Genomic DNA, 16,003 nt, shown 5'->3' with positions numbered 1-16,003 from the left:
GTACATACATCAGTGGACTACACACAATATTGGGGAATTGCAATATTGATTTGTTAAATGAACAATGTAAAAAATATATGAAAGATGTGCCAAAGCACAATGCCAATGAAATGTTTAGGACAGTAATAGAAATTACAATGAATAAAGGACCTTGGGGGCTATTCTGTGGTGAAAAAAGTAGATTGGCTATCCTTGGGGAAATGAAAGAAAATGTTCCACTCCCTGCAAGAAAAAAATAGCTCCAAGAAAAAAAAAGGCTTAAGTAGGTATAAGCGTGGATATTACTGAGAGGGTAAAAATGCACAAAACACAAATATGAAATAATGTGTATCAAGAGACATTGCTTGCTTGCTTAGTGGCTTCCACCCTTTCATCATCTATCCTTTTGTTCAAGTACCCATATGGATATATCCATCAAATGTTTAGTCTGTGTGTATTGAGTTCATAATGTGTTTATAAAGCCCCTTCTTTCTTTACCGTACAGTCTTTCTGTTTATTTTGATTAGATACCTATGAAAGGTTTGAGATCGATCATGCAACTGAATCACCTTTGAAGAGCACCCCATTTCAGGTTGAAGCTTTCCCATTACATCATGCAAAACATCAGAAACCGCACGGGAAACCCATTTGCTTCATAAAAAGAGACCTTTTAAATGGCATGTATTCTTCCCTCACATTCAAATCTTATTCAGACAGCATACGCTTAGAGACAGCCAACGTGATGCTATGTTTAAAATCATGTCTCAATTTCTGAATGACTTCTCTGACATTAGGCACTTATCATTTAGTATCCTGGTACAAAAACATGGCACTAAACAAAGTGGCAATTAAATGCCTGATATGAACGTGACAAATGACCTGCAGTAAAAAGTTTGGGAGTATATCTTTTTTACCCTATTCCCTCGTAATTTATAAGTCACGGTTGTGCCAAGTCTTGTGTGGTATCAAGGATTTCACATTGACTCTACATAATCATATGCGCCAAGTCTGGTGTGGTATCAAGGATTTCACATTGACTCTACATAATCATATGCCAACCAACACCACAAGGTCTACAAATATGAATATAAATATATCACGCAGTGTGTGTCCTCATCTGGCTGTACTGGACTCAATGACAACCTTACTACCGTTCACTGCATGACTCAACTCAAACAGACTGCCAATCACTGTATATTGTATGATTTTGTAAGAGATTCTTGAGCAGCTGTGTTAAACAGCATGTATAGCAGAGCTGAGGTACTACTGTGAGAGGGCTCAACTATTCTACTGACTTTTCAATAACATATTTGGTCTTTTATCACAGGTTATGACGTACTAAACAATAAACTGAATGGCAGACTTGACGTATATTTCAGTGACACACTGTTAACAAGGGTGTTTGTGCTTCCTGTTCCTCCTCTACTTAATGCTTACAGATGTTGAATTCAGCATTTGTGCTGAGAGTAAAATGAATGTGTGATGCCCCCTCCTCCCCTTCCTCTACAAACCCCATTTCCTTTATGCAGTGGCCCAGGGCATTACCTGTAGGAGTGCCGAAGTGCTTTGTCAGGCTTCCTCATTCGTAGGTAGCATGCAACGAGTCGGGACTCAATGAAGCAGACAACCTGGGAAATGTCTTCATAATTAGCATTGACGGGTTTCTCCCAGATTGCACCTTTGGAGCACAACTGCGGAGAAAAATGAGAGAGAGAGAGAGATTTAACACTCCTTTATTAAACAAAGATTAAAATCTCAAAAAGCCCCCCCAACCTCTCATGAAAGACAAACAACTGCTCAACAGTCTCCTAAATCCCACAGAAAAGACATGCCCTTCCAACTGCTGGATTTAGGTGTGCCATGTGTCTGTAGCTATAGCCCCTGAACAAGCCTCCATTGTAAATTGGCCCTATGCTTTTCAACTGGAGGCTTAAAAAAAAAGACCTTCGAGAAATCTGGCCCAAATACTTGTGACCACCTCCATGCCGTGATGCATCTGAGACCAACACTGAAGGACAGCCATAGTTCATCCCCCCGGGCTCCAGGCAACACCATCTGAACCTCCTCCAGCCCCCTCTAATCTAATATGGTACATGGCCATGGGAGCGACAAAAAAACACACCTGTTGTTCCAACTAGCCGCCTAGGCTATGCACATTGCAGTTCTGTGGTCCAGGTCGGAACACCCCGGGAAAATATACAAAAAATAAAAGCTTTCACAGCGTGACATTGCAACTATCGCCAAAAGACATCAAGTTGGTATGTTAGCAAGCCTTTTATCAGCGCCAACTGTGTGTTTGTGAGGTTTCAGTACCTGGTTTGTAACCAGGTTTGTTGGTGTTTGTAAGGTTTCTGCATGCCTTTTCAGTAGTAGCTAGCTTTCAGATCTGGGAATGAAACTCGGACCTTCCTGGGGGCAATAGTGCTGTTTGTTGATATTAATTAGGGTATTTTATTCTGCAAGGCAAGGGAGACGGTTTAGTTAAGTCAAGCCCATCCCATTGGTGTTGCCTTCCTTAGGAGTACAGCAGCCTCCGTGCAATCTGCAACCGAAAGGCATTGATGTGGCTTTGTACATCAGATCTTGACCCCAAGTGGGTAGATATAGTACTGGTGCAGAAAAAAAATCATCTGTCTGCTCTGCAACACCCTAACCATCTCCAGAACAGTGAGTTTATGCCACAACATGCAGCCATGTTATTTGTGACCAGAACCCTATTCCTGTAGGTTAGCTCAGATAATAGCCAGTTCCAACTTGGCAGACACCCTCCCAAATCCTACGTCTGTATTCCTAAAAACACCTCAAGAGATTTAAAACCATCTCTCCCCCACCATAAATCCCCCGGAAACAAAGGTGGCCCTCCCCAAACCACCTAACTATCAATTAAACCTTCATTTTTTTGCCCAGTTAATCCTAGCCGATGAGGCTCCTTCATACACAGCTAGAGCCCCAGAAGGAGTTAAAACATCAGCTTGTCCATAAATAAAAACAGTAACATCATCTGCATAGGCAGACACACAATAGGATGACCAAGCCGAAACCCCAGGGACTGAAGCACCTTTAAGCCCTTTCCTAAACAAACACAATAAAGGCTCAGTAGCGCGAGAGAGAGCGAGAGAGTGAGAGAGAGAGAGAGAGAGAGAGCGGGGGGGAGGTTATAAAGGCTGACAGAATGTATGCATATTTTCTCAAGGACTGGAAAAATAAGAGCTATAGTCTGTTGTGGTGTGGTGGTAGTTATGGTCTGATTTCCATACAATTGACAGTTAAATAAAGAAGACACTTCATGTTAAGAGTTCAATAACATTCGACTGATTGATACATTTGGCCCTTCAAGTTCCAAGGCACACCGTATACTGCAGACTAGTCTGTTAGATCTAGGAGACCTTCAAAATAAAACAGTCTTGTTGACAATGCAGTGCATTTGCTGGGGACCTGCAATCCAGCTACCACATATTTTCAAGTGGAGAAAAAGTGTTCAACAAAGACTTGCTGAAGTTGAAATGCTTCTGACAAATGGGAAAAAGACACTTCACCAGTATGTCACCACAGAACAGCTTGGCTCTAACGTTCCCTCTCATTTCGACTAATTCATCATTCAGTGCTATTGATCCCTGCACTTTATTTCATTAAAAGAATGCAAGGCGTATCGGGGAGGACGCAAATGAATGAGGTCTTGGCCCAGCAAATATCAACACGTTTATCAGACTGAAACAGCATCCTCGTATCTAATTAGCTCTGAATCGGCCAATAACATCTGAAACACAATTCATATCCTTCTATGAAATAACGAGCATTAAATGCACCAGGCACTCTAAACTTTGAGCAAACACACCACTGACTGATCATAGGACCTTAACTGAGTGACTATGGAGACCTGTATTGTGCCACGGGCAAAACTGAAGTAATTAAAGGAGTTTATTCTCAATGGCAAGGCAGCGTGGATTCATTCTTATTAGCATATCTGAAATCCAGAGACATACCTGATGTTTTAATTAACTGACTCATCATGGTGATCTTTAATATATATATTTTAAGTTATATCAGATCAGAATGTATTATTATTCAGGCTGTGCTCTCTCTATTTTTAAAATAACAGATGCTATGTAAAAATGAAAGTAAAACACCACAAATAAACGAATAGTTACTCAAAGCTGGACCCAGACAGAATGAAACTGATATGTACCCCAAAAGACAAGTAACACAAGAACAACAACAAATAAAGCTGGTCCCCCAATGAAGGCTAGACCTTACTACCATTACTGCCCTACAAATTCAAAGGGACTTTTAGGCCAGAACACCTAAAAATAAGATTCTGCTATTATCCTCATGCCAGAAGAGAGCAATAAAAGGTTTGCCTGTCAGTGCCGAGCAAAGTGAATTAGGCCTATACAGAACCTGAATGAACTGGCCACTTCCATTCTATAAAAACTTTGATGTACACTCTAGCGTAACAAACACTCCTGTGTTGAACTGACCGAACTGGCATGAAGATGACTAGATAATGACACAGTTTGGATTCTGGGGTGTACAACCCCTTTCATCGACAATATTTGGGCAAATAAACCACTTTTTGCACTTCTGCAGCTAGAGCTCGAGAAATTGAAATAATAAATAACAATGTAATCTATTTGTTCAGAAAGTAAATAAATAATATAAAGTAAAATAAATAAAAATAAAAGGGTGGTTCGGAGGTGCATTTTAATTTGAATATAAAGTACCTCGAGTGCTGTGGTAAAACGGCTTGCTGCGGTGTCATATCTCTTCTGTCGGTAGCATGAGTCGGCATCCTGTAAGGCTACATCCAGCCATTTGTCAATTTGAGGCAGAGAGCTGAGATTAGGTCCACTTCGAGGGCCCAGTATTTCAGCCGGCTGACACATTAATTGTGAGCCGGCACAGGCTGGGGCCTGTGAGGACTTGTGGGTAATGTCCTGTTCGCCACCGTACACTAGCCTGGCCTCGGCCTCCAGTAGAGTTCTTAAAGGGATGCGTTGGACGGGAGCAGAGGAGGAAGGAGAAGAGAAGTTCCCATTATTATCCTCGGCTTTGTTCTCCTCCGCCCATCCATCTCCCGCTCTCCCTCCACCTGCACCTGTCCTCTCAGGCCCTGTGATGTCACTCCTTTTCCTCTTCCTTTTCCTTTTCTTTCTTGCGTTTTCCCTGGGTGGTGTCTGGGAGTGTTTTCTCTGATCTTCACTCTCGGTGCTCATGCTGCGATTTGCTATCTTCGATGGTCCCGAGAGCCCTGGATTTTCAGCAGAGTTTGCCATGATGTGCCTACGAGAGATTATGTATGTGAATAGGATGCAAATGCTTAGCATAAATCAAAAACAACGCAGAAAAAGAAGAAAACAACAACTGTGATCTGCCTCGAGGTCCCCATAATGCAGTAAAAGGTATTTTGTTGAGATGGCATGTTCATATACATGGCTGAATCGATACATTAGTACACTGGATAAAATCTCATACTCATCTCTCATCCCCTTAGCTCCTTCCCTCTTACTTTCATTGCTTAAATCAACAATGTCAGCAAAGTGGTGGAAAGGGGATGGCTTCAGATTTCCATGGAATTTAGCATAGTTACATATACAAATTTCTGTAGCCTATAAATTGTAATAAATAAATAAATACAAAGTCAAATATAGTTTCAAGAGGGGAAGAGTGGCTAAATAGGCGAATTTGACTAAATGCAGATCGATCATCAAACCTCAGAATTGGACATTTTCAGTCCAGATGTACTGTAAGTAAGCACAGTATTTATGGTTTCGTATAACAAACACTTAGACAACTCTAATGGCTATCACAGTTTCTAATTCGGTCAAAGCATATTCAGCTGTGGACAATAAAGATGACAGGTAGGCACTGGCGTCAAGCTATCCGAATTGTTTTGTGTGGGGTGCAGGTGATTGTGATGTGAAGTGAAACGATACTTAACAGTTTACTTTTGCGTATCTTATGTAATGTTAACCTTCTAGCTAGCTAGCCTACCTAACGTCACCTATCTGTCAATACCATTGCCTGCTATGTGTTGTGTGAACGCTCTCAACTTGGAAGTGGGGCGTTCTGAAGTGGGAACTCTCCCAATCCCCAGCTGCTTGCTAGCCTACGGTAAACTGATGGCCAAGTCTGCCAGGCAAGAGCAGCCTACAATTAGAGAACCGGGCAAGGGTAGCCGACTTGCGTGTCTGTCATAGACGTTTTATGTTGATATTGCAATGTAATTTCGTCTCAAGTCATGCTAGGCTGTTAATAGTTAACAGAAGGCAGCTAAGTCAAGGAGAGCCCAAAATATGTTGCATGGACTGGCGAAGTTGAGGTCGGAATTTGGCAATCTCTTAAATACGCCTAGGGAAGCTTCTCTTTCTTCTCTGTACATTTATTTTAAGTGTGGTAGCTAGTGTGGTTTGAAGGTGCAATGGTGTTGGCTATTCTGTTTATTTAGAGATAGGGAGCAAAATGTAATAAAACGATGTATCTAAAGGCACTGACTGCAACGTTAGACCATGCCAAGCATAGGCTAGGCCTAGGCTACTCATAGCAGACTAATAGTAAGGAGAGCGGAAAAAAAAACAGAACATCAAATTATATAGACATAGTTATCGACATACAATCAACAAAGTTTACTGGCAGCAACAGGTCGAACCTAAATCTCATATGATAGGGCCTTCAGTTTTTATTATTTGAAATGAAGGCACTGATAGCCTATGCCAGGTCTACAGCTTAACTCATACAAAAAAGTGCTAACTCTGACTAATTTAGTTGTAGCAAGTCACGAATGCTAACTCAGAACGTCCTTGCTTACCGTGCAGTTCTTCAGTGTTGAATGATGCAAATGAAAATCTTTGTTGAAATGATAAAAATGCGATTCTTGAAAGTGGATGCCCAGTTTGAATATCACATTTCCTTATACTTCGTAGAATAACATTCCAATAGGAATGTTTTCCCCGTTGTCATAGGAGCAGAGCTATGTTGTTCTAATTCCATGTTCCATTTCAGGAAATGTATCCGTTTAGTATTAATCAGCATCTCAATGTAGACTAGTTGAGAAGCTCTGAAGTAACTTCTCAACTTCTAAAATAAGCTCTTATGTACCTCTTAATTATTAACAAATCGATTATATTTGTATATTATATTTCTCTAGGAAAGCCTTTTAACTACAATGATACAGGTTGTGGGAGTATGGAGACTGAGAAATGTGGACACGTGTATGTATCTGAGTGACTGCTGTGAACATTCTTTTTCTTTTTTTTCAAATCAAATTTCAAATAAAAATGCTAAAAAAACAACACAGTGGAATTTATTTTGATTTCTGATAGTAGTGTGTATAAAATCTGACTCATATAGATCATAGTGCACTGGTCTGCTCCATGCTCTAGAAGTTTTGGACTAAACCAAAACCAAACTTTTCATTGCAGGCTCCCCTTTGATGATGAGAAAATAACACAGACACTCGTATATTACCTGTATTTAATTAAGCCTAAAAATACAGATGCCCATCAGCTGTTGAATAGCTTTTCTTACACATTGTTTCTACATTTGAACAGCTAACATTTTCAATTTTATTTGATCATTTAGTTTAACTTTTTTATTAATTTTATTTCATCATTATACTGTATACTTCATCATTATATATTATTTTTATATTGATCATGATATTTTTATCATTTCATTTTATATCATCGTTTTATATTTTATCCATTTCTTTAAACGGGTCAAATCTGGCCAGATGAAATACAGTTTTATGATATCGTTCCATTCTTTGGAATGGTTAATGTTAGACGCATGTCTGTTGAATTAATAATTAGGCTAGCTTTCCCTTCTAACATACAGTCTGGTTGGCCCTGACCATATTATAAAAGTACAAAGTTGGCTAAAACTATAAACTCATCACCAAATAGGTTAGTTACAGACTATTATTACTGTCATACTTAATTTGACCAGTAGTTGGTTGTTTATGGTGGACCCTCCCCTTGTTGTAACTCTGCACTGCCCTTGGGAGCCCCACCTCACACCTTGGGAACCACTGGCCTTAACACATTATTATTCCCAATATTATACTGAGTAAAGTGGACTTTCTTTGGGAACCACTGGCCTTAACACATTATTATTCCCAATATTATACTGAGTAAAGTGGACTTTCTTTGGGAACCACTGGCCTAAACACATTATTATTCCCAATATTATACTGAGTAAAGTGGACTTTCTTTGGGAACCACTGGCCTTAACACATTATTATTCCCAATATTATACTGAGTAAAGTGGACTTTCTTTGGGAACCACTGGCCTTAACACATTATTATTCCCAATATTATACTGAGAAAAGTGGACTTTCTTTGGGAACCACTGGCCTTAACACATTATTATTCCCAATATTATACTGAGTAAAGTGGACTTTCTTTGGGAACCACTGGCCTTAACACATTATTATTCCCAATATTATACTGAGTAAAGTGGACTTTCTTTGGGAACCACTGGCCTTAACACATTATTATTCCCAATATTATACTGAGTAAAGTGGACTTTCTTTGGGAACCACTGGCCTAAACACATTATTAACACATTATTATTCCCAATATTATACTGAGTAAAGTGGACTTTCTTTGGGAACCACTGGCCTTAACACATTATTATTCCCAATATTATACTGAGTAAAGTGGACTTTCTTTGGGAACCACTGGCCTAAACACATTATTCCCAATATTATACTGAGAAAAGTGGACTTTCTTTTGGAATCCTAAACTGAATTCCCATTCTCTCTTCTCCCTAACTTTGTCTGCCTTCTGAACTTTGAATGTATGAATGTATACTTTGCATGCAGACTCACTTGTTGGCAAAAGTGCAAATGTGAAGGGGTTCAAGGAGATCTGAATACCCTACAGAAAGGCAGCAGGGGTTCCCCAAAGTGAAAGCGTGGGAGTGCTTATCTTCTGTTGAATCTAAATGTACCTCTTGTCAGAGCGGGTGATGTGCTGAAGACCCGTCATCCCCATTAAGGATTCTGATGTTAGAAGCCGCTGTGCTTCTTGACATTGATGCTGAGGTAGTTCACAGGTTTCTCTCGGGACGGGAGATGGAGGTACTGTGAATGAACGCCTACGTCTAAAAATTCTTAACTTGACTCAAAAAGCTGGTTAGTTTGTTTTCCCCATCAATGTCCCGGTCATCCATAATTTTGAATGAAACTCTGTGCTATGCAACAAAATCCCTGAAAGCTTTTAGAGTTTAGCTGAGCTGAGTTGAAGTTGAGTTGAGCGTCCATGTCATTTTGGCAGTTCTGCATGCTAGCAGCTAAAACCTTGTATGACAGGATGCTTGGGATCCACAACGTTGGAGTCCGTAGCGTAATGGATTTCTCCATCCACACTGAAGTAAAACACTATAATGAAATGCTGGTCAGAGTGAATGCAGACAGCTGGCTTGCCAGAGTCAACGTTCAGAAGGTCTAATACTCTTCTGGGAAACTATCCATCTGAGCTTGTTCCAATAGTGTTATTTCAGTTTTCCTGCACTTTAATGCTCCTGGGTCATCATCTGTGAAGCCTTGCTACTTTGTGTCAGAGGTTAAATATTTACTGGTCTCTGGTGGTTGTGGGTCATGTTAAGCTAGGCTTAGGCCTCTGCTCTTTGCTGTGCAGATCTCAGCCGGTCCTGTAGTGGTTCTGGAGCAGTGCTGGCCGGGACTCAAAAGGCAGGAAGTGGAACAGGGGCCCAGGAGCATCTTGGCAGGGAGTGTTTAAGAAGGAAATGGTTACTGATCATTAAATGTACAGTCAGTCAGCGATTCTTATCCAATACATTTTTTGTCAAACTCAGGGAATTGCTTCTCACAGTCTCCTAGCTTCCCATTCTGTGTGTGTGGTCGAAATCAATCAACCAATCAGCCAATCAACATGTTCCTTCGGGAGCATGAAAGGCAGGGGTGTAATCTGAGTGTCTGTTGAGCTCAAATATCAACAAACCTTTTGCCAGAATCGTGGACTGTACCTTTAATGTGAGCTTTCAATGAGTAGGCTGGTCATTTATAGTGCAGTTATCAGAGCCCTAAGGTCAAGCTTGGGTGCTAAATAGTTCTTTACATGCTTCGTGCACTGGAGAAATGTTAGTTGGATCTATCTTCATGATGTTCAATATGAAGCCTTCTAAAGTCTAACATTTCTAAAGTCACAGATGAGTGATGACATGAGTGATGTTCCTTGTTTGTCTGGCTTGAAGTTGCTCTGAAAGGGTGGTCATGCCACGCCAGTTCTTTTAGCTCTAGTGTCAATACCTTAGCTTTACCAGTGAATGGTTACCAGATGTTTGTATCACATCTTGGTAGGGGAATCAATAGTAGCGGGTGCAAGACAGGCACCGACAGTTCAATGAAAATAATTGAAATCGATCAACGTTGTAAAGTTATTCAGTGAACGCTACGTTAAACTGCAGGAACACAATTCTGAAAATGGTGAATATTTGTACTGTATTAGTGGCTTTGCCTATGTTTGACCTGCTTGATGGACATGTTTGAGGTTCTCATCACATAGCAGATGTAACATAGAATATTGTAACGTACGTTCTGTATAGGCAATCTATACCACTTCTTAGGTCTCCTTTATTACGTTCAGATTTCATGTGTTGACATCAGCAAGTGTTTTTTTTTGTGCACCAAAAGGAAAGATATGTTAAAAGGTGTGAGAAAGTAAGCAATGGATGATAATAGTGTGTAGTTGTAGGGGGATCCACGGCATTTAAAGCTGAACACAGTGTGAATCATGACACTTTGAGTGCAGCATTTATGGATTTCTGTATGGAGGATATAGTTAGAGAGCAGGAAAATGGCACAATAAAAAACATGAAATGGGAATGGGGGCTGCACTTTGTGGTGTTTGCTGGTGTACCATACATATCAACACGTAGTACTAAATGGACCGATAATCTTAATTGCAGTTAACACGGTGGTAAACACCATCTGGTATTTTTTCATGATGGGGACGGTATCCATTCTACAAAAGAAAAAACAAATCTCTTGTCCACATATGTCCACATATGTGCATTACATACATATACATACATGTATTGCATATGTTTCACTCTTTAGTTAACTGAATGAATTGTAAGTAGCAGGGGGATCAACATTTGAGCTTAAGTAGCCTCTACTGAAGAAATAGCCCAGCTTTGGATTTTAAACCAGATTGTTGTTGTTTACATGGCTACGTGTCCATGATTTTTCCATCACCGATTTGATTGGGCAATGGCTCTTGTACCCACAGACCAACTGAGTGAATGGAAAGAAAAGCAGACATAGCTCTCCCCGCACACACATTGTTGCCCTCTGATGCAGATTAATAGCTGTTTCCTCCACCTTTCGCTTAGCACTCCTCTTTTCCCTCCCAACCCTGGCCTTAGCGCCCACATCATGTTCCAGACAAAGCAATATTTACAAAGACCACAGGCCTGAGTTATTAGGCCTCCATTAGGAACCATCCAATGCAGCAGTAATTGGCTCCTATACGACTAGCGCTCAGTACATTTGTGTGAAATACTCTCATTGCAAACGTCTTTTTCCCCCGCCTCAGCCCTGGGTTCTTGTTTGTGCCTTGACTCCAAGGAGCTGTAACACATCCTTGCTTAAGCTTTGGGAGAACAGTGTTGTTGTGTGCCATATATTGTGCGTTAAGGAAGTCAGCGTCGAAGCTCTGCTATACTGCTTTTTTTTTTATGCCCAGCCCTTAATGCTGCGGTTGTGTCTTTTGCTATTAATGAGACTTCCTCATCCATATTCATTGTGATTGCCGAGGACCTTGAGAGTATGTTTACTCCACGCCAGTTCAAAGTGAAAATGGAATAGGGAATGGTATCATCGCCACAAACATGAATAAATAGAGCCCTCTCCCATGCCACGGCAATATTTTGAAAGTTAAACACGCACACTTGAGACAGAAGCATTGCACTTAACCTTTATTCTAACGCCAGAGCGTTCACCATCAAACTGACATGGCACAAACTGCCAAGAGACACAAACAACACACATTCTGCCAGTTTTCAGGTATTCTCTTGATTGGTCCCCTGTTGCTCCTTAGTTTTGGGTCTGTAATCGGCAGAGACATCTCAATGCACAGACCTAGCTCACTCTATCTTAAGGGGTGAACATAATTCTACCCGGCGATGTGATCTGCTGCATGCTGATGTGGCTCCTACTTACATATGCTTTAGTCAAGCCCTGGATGGCATAATGACAAAAAAAGAAGTCAGAGTCTTTGTGAGGGAGGCGGTCGGTGCGCCTCTGCTGAACATTTTTTCGCCTTTTTTTTTTCTGCAGCTGAGACTTGTACTGCTGTCGCTAATTAATCCTTTCTTGCCTTTTGCTTGACTGCTCTGAAAAAAAGAACTGAAAAAGAACAATGTATTGGGAGAGGAAAGAAGAAAAAAAAAATAGAATATCGGTATGATGGGAGAAGAAGAGAAGCTCCTTGAGTGGGAGTTGTACAGTAACAAGGGGGTTTGTTTGAGAAGCAGGGTGTTAGGTGAGGCTGACATGGTTGATTCCATAAATAATGTAGCCCTTGCCTGAAGGCTGAAGGTGGTGCAGTTATGCTTTCATCCATCCACACCACTGTGTGTTTTTCTTCATGAAGCTGAGGTGATAAAAAACATACCTCCATACTTTCATTAAAAACATTGTTGTCGGCCGCTAACACCTATCGGAGGTTGTAAGGCAGGTTGTCTATGGTTGTTTGTTGGCATAGCTTGGGGGAGGGGGAGAGGGGGGGGGGTTCTCAGAATTCTATTACTTAAAACCATCAGGCCGTGGCTGATTAACAATGCAAACAAATTACTTTGGATGAGACCTTCAGACTTGAGCAAAATACATTAATACTGAAAAATGGCAATCCAAATAGTGTTAAAGTGAAATCAGTTTGAGAGCAAGAGAAAGAAATCTGCATTCACAACCGAATCATGTCTCCAAATCCTTAATTCATTGGGGCTTAAAAGAGGACATTACACTGATGCCTCTGGTGAACTCTGACTTAAATCATAAACCTAAACTATAAACCTTACGCCTGGCCAATGCTTAATCCAGTCCATATGTCAGCTCATTTATATGGGCATAAATAACCAAGGGGATAAGTATCTGCTTTCTAGATTAATAGACCTGGATGGGAGTGTAAAAGTGGATTAGAAAATGGTTTAGGGCCATATCAAGAGACCTACAATCCACTGCACTATATATTTTCTTCTGAAACGATGTCGTTAGGCTTCACATTTGAAGGAACACACATCAGAGTCACCTCAACTAATCTGATCAGGATCCCCCCCCCCCCTGTGTGATGAGGTAATACTGGTTGGGAATACATATAACCCTGTTCCACTGTTTATTCCAATGAGATTAGATCACATATTAAGAATTTAAAGACGTTTGCAAGGGTCTACTTGTCACTGTATTCCTGTAATGACAGAAAAATGCCAATCATATGATGCCTTTGTCTCTGTCACGGAGATAGGAACCTGTTTTGATCCCCTGCGCCCCCAGTGGTCCCGCAGTGGCAGTGCAGAGGCTGTGGTGCTGCCAATGAGAGATTATTGATTCATTGGTCACACCTGCCTATAGAGAGGTACCGCTCTCCCTGGCTCTCTACTTCACATTTCTGTTTCTCACACACATGCGCACATTCTTACACACCCTTACATACACGCCACCATTTTGTCTTGTCCTGTCATTTCCTTTTAGATATATATAATATATCCATCTATATATATATATATATATAATACTGAACCCCCTAGACATTATTTCTATTTTCTTTAATAAATAATTTTCTTTATTTAATATCCTTGTGTCAGCGTCCCTATTTACTGTATGTTGTGGTCTCACAAGCCGGGCAGTAACAAACCACATGCCATGATGTAGTGAGTTGTGTGCTTCTGAAATGTGATTCAAGTTATACCGGAAGCTTTAGCACACTTTAGGGAGTTTACGGTCGAGAACATTACACTTGTTTATTATGTTTCCGTACCAGACCAAACATAAGAACATATGAGCAATATCAATCAAGCAGAACAGATTGTCTTCCTTGAATTCTGTAATACTGATGGCCTGATCTAATATTACATTTTAAAGCCGTTATGCACCTCCTTGAATTTCTTCTGAAAATAACATTACATGAGGAGAGAGAGATAGAGGGAAAAAGAGAGAGAGAGAAGGGTAAACATGGACTGACTCGCATTACATAACATCATAGACCTCTTAATGTGCAAATGCTCTCTGAAACTTTAGTGTAACCTCACGGGACCAGGCTCAGAGGCTGCGGGAGACAGATGGACGTTAAAAAGAAGCCGGGGAAAAAAATAACAGAACAGATGGATCTGTATTTTCAGAAATGGCTACAATTTGTATCATTTTTCTTAACATTGTGATCCAGGATGCTGAAAGCAGGTGAAAGCTCTTAGAAGGAGAAAGAAAAGCGTTTGTGTGAAATGACTGTGTGTGCTGAGGAAATGGTTCCATGAACCGCACGCCCTCTGAGTGGTAGCGCTCCTGTACGCGGAGTGCGCGCCCTGTTGTGGGCTGCCGTGCCGGTGTGTGTGAGGGGCTTTCTTAGCTGGCTGGTGCAGCCGGAGGGCAAACAGCAGTGCCTGTTCTGTCTGTGAAGCTGTAGGTCACCACTGCAAACGTTACAAATTCTAAAGGTCACTATGTGATCAAATCAATTTCTGTGGGACAGAGTGAGGGCTTTACATTCCAACTTTCTGAGTTTACTTTCTCTCTCTCTCTTTCTCTCTCTGACCCAGAGGCTCTTTTTTGCTGTAGAATTGTAGAAGTGCTTTTTACATCTCTGGATATGGACACCGAAATGTGTGGTGCAAAAAGACTAGATCGCTCATAATACAGGATCATGGATCTTCTCCACAGACTGTTTGGATGATATTGGAAGTTTCCATGTAAGCGGTTTGGAAAGCATTTGGTGCTCTACTTTCTCAGATACAGTTTCTGTGATTGGGCGCACATTAACACTCTGTCTCAGTTACAGTTTCTGTGATTGGGCGCACATTAACACTCTGTCTCAGATACAGTTTCTGTGATTGGGCGCACATTAACACTCTGTCGCAGATACAGTTTCTGTGATTGGGCGCACATTAACACTCTGTCGGTCATGCAGGCTTAAATGTGAAAAATGTATGTATGATATATAAAGTGAATAGAGAAATTTGGTTTGTCTTGCTATTTCATGAATACACCTAGTACAAAGAGCAATATTTTGTTTCATTATGTTACACTTGAAGCTGTTGCAGGTATAGCAAATGATGTTACCCTTGAAGTTGTTGCAGTGTGCACATTTCCAAAAAGAAAAACTGACCAGGGAAGATTATAGGACCACAGTGAATGCAATTCACGTTTATTGTAGTGGTTATCGTTTATTGGTATTTCCAGAAAATCAGAACACACTGCTAAATGACAGACAATTATCACCCATTTCTCTATTGTCAATGTGAAGAGAGAGAGAGAGAGAGAGAGAGAGAGAGAGAGAGAGAGAGAGAGAGAGAGAGAGAGAGAGAGAGAGGGAGGGAGAGGGAGAGAGAGAGAGGGACAGAGACAGAGAGAGAGAGAGATAAACTGTCAATGACAACTGTTACATCAAACATGGAGTGCATCCAACGCATTCTCACATTCATTGTGGGTGTGTGTGTGTGTGTGTGTGTGTGTGTGTGTGTGTGTGGTGTGTGGGTGTCTGTCCATCTGGGTGCCTACATTAGCGTGTGTGTGTGTGTGTGTGTGTGTGTGTGTGTGTGTGTGTGTGTGTGGTGTGGGTGTATGTCCGACTGGGTGCCTATATTAGAGTGTGTGGTGTGTGTGTGTGTGGGTGTGTGTGTGTGTGTGGGTGTGTGTGTGTGTGTGTGTGTGTGTGTGTGTGTGTGTGTGTGTGTGTGTGTGTGTGTGTGGGTGTGTGTGTGTGTGTGTGTGTGTGTGGTGTGGGTGTATGTCCGACTGGGTGCCTACATTAGTGTGCACACTTGTATTGATCACTTGTGCGTGCATGTCTCT

At 41.1% G+C, this 16,003-nt stretch overlaps 1 protein-coding gene across 1 annotated transcript in view; it reads right to left on the bottom strand.

The window, feature by feature from the left end:
• The window catches only part of LOC105913155 (spermatogenesis-associated protein 16), a 53,516-nt gene extending 46,628 nt beyond the window's left edge, over nucleotides 1-6,888 (bottom strand). The window contains exons 1-3 of the mRNA XM_042708946.1: nucleotides 6,785-6,888; nucleotides 4,701-5,259; nucleotides 1,525-1,670 (exon numbers count right to left, since the gene is read on the bottom strand). Of these exons, the coding sequence (XP_042564880.1) occupies nucleotides 1,525-1,670; nucleotides 4,701-5,252 (698 nt within the window). The 5' untranslated portion in view covers nucleotides 5,253-5,259; nucleotides 6,785-6,888. The remainder of the gene's footprint in view (nucleotides 1-1,524; nucleotides 1,671-4,700; nucleotides 5,260-6,784) is intronic.
• Nucleotides 6,889-16,003: the final 9,115 nt, after the last annotated feature.

This window comes from Clupea harengus, chromosome 10, assembly GCF_900700415.2.
Source record: "Clupea harengus chromosome 10, Ch_v2.0.2, whole genome shotgun sequence".
Classification (NCBI taxonomy): domain Eukaryota; kingdom Metazoa; phylum Chordata; class Actinopteri; order Clupeiformes; family Clupeidae; genus Clupea; species Clupea harengus.
The sequence above is the reverse complement of the archived record's forward strand: the minus strand, read 5'-3'. Positions and strand labels throughout refer to the sequence as shown.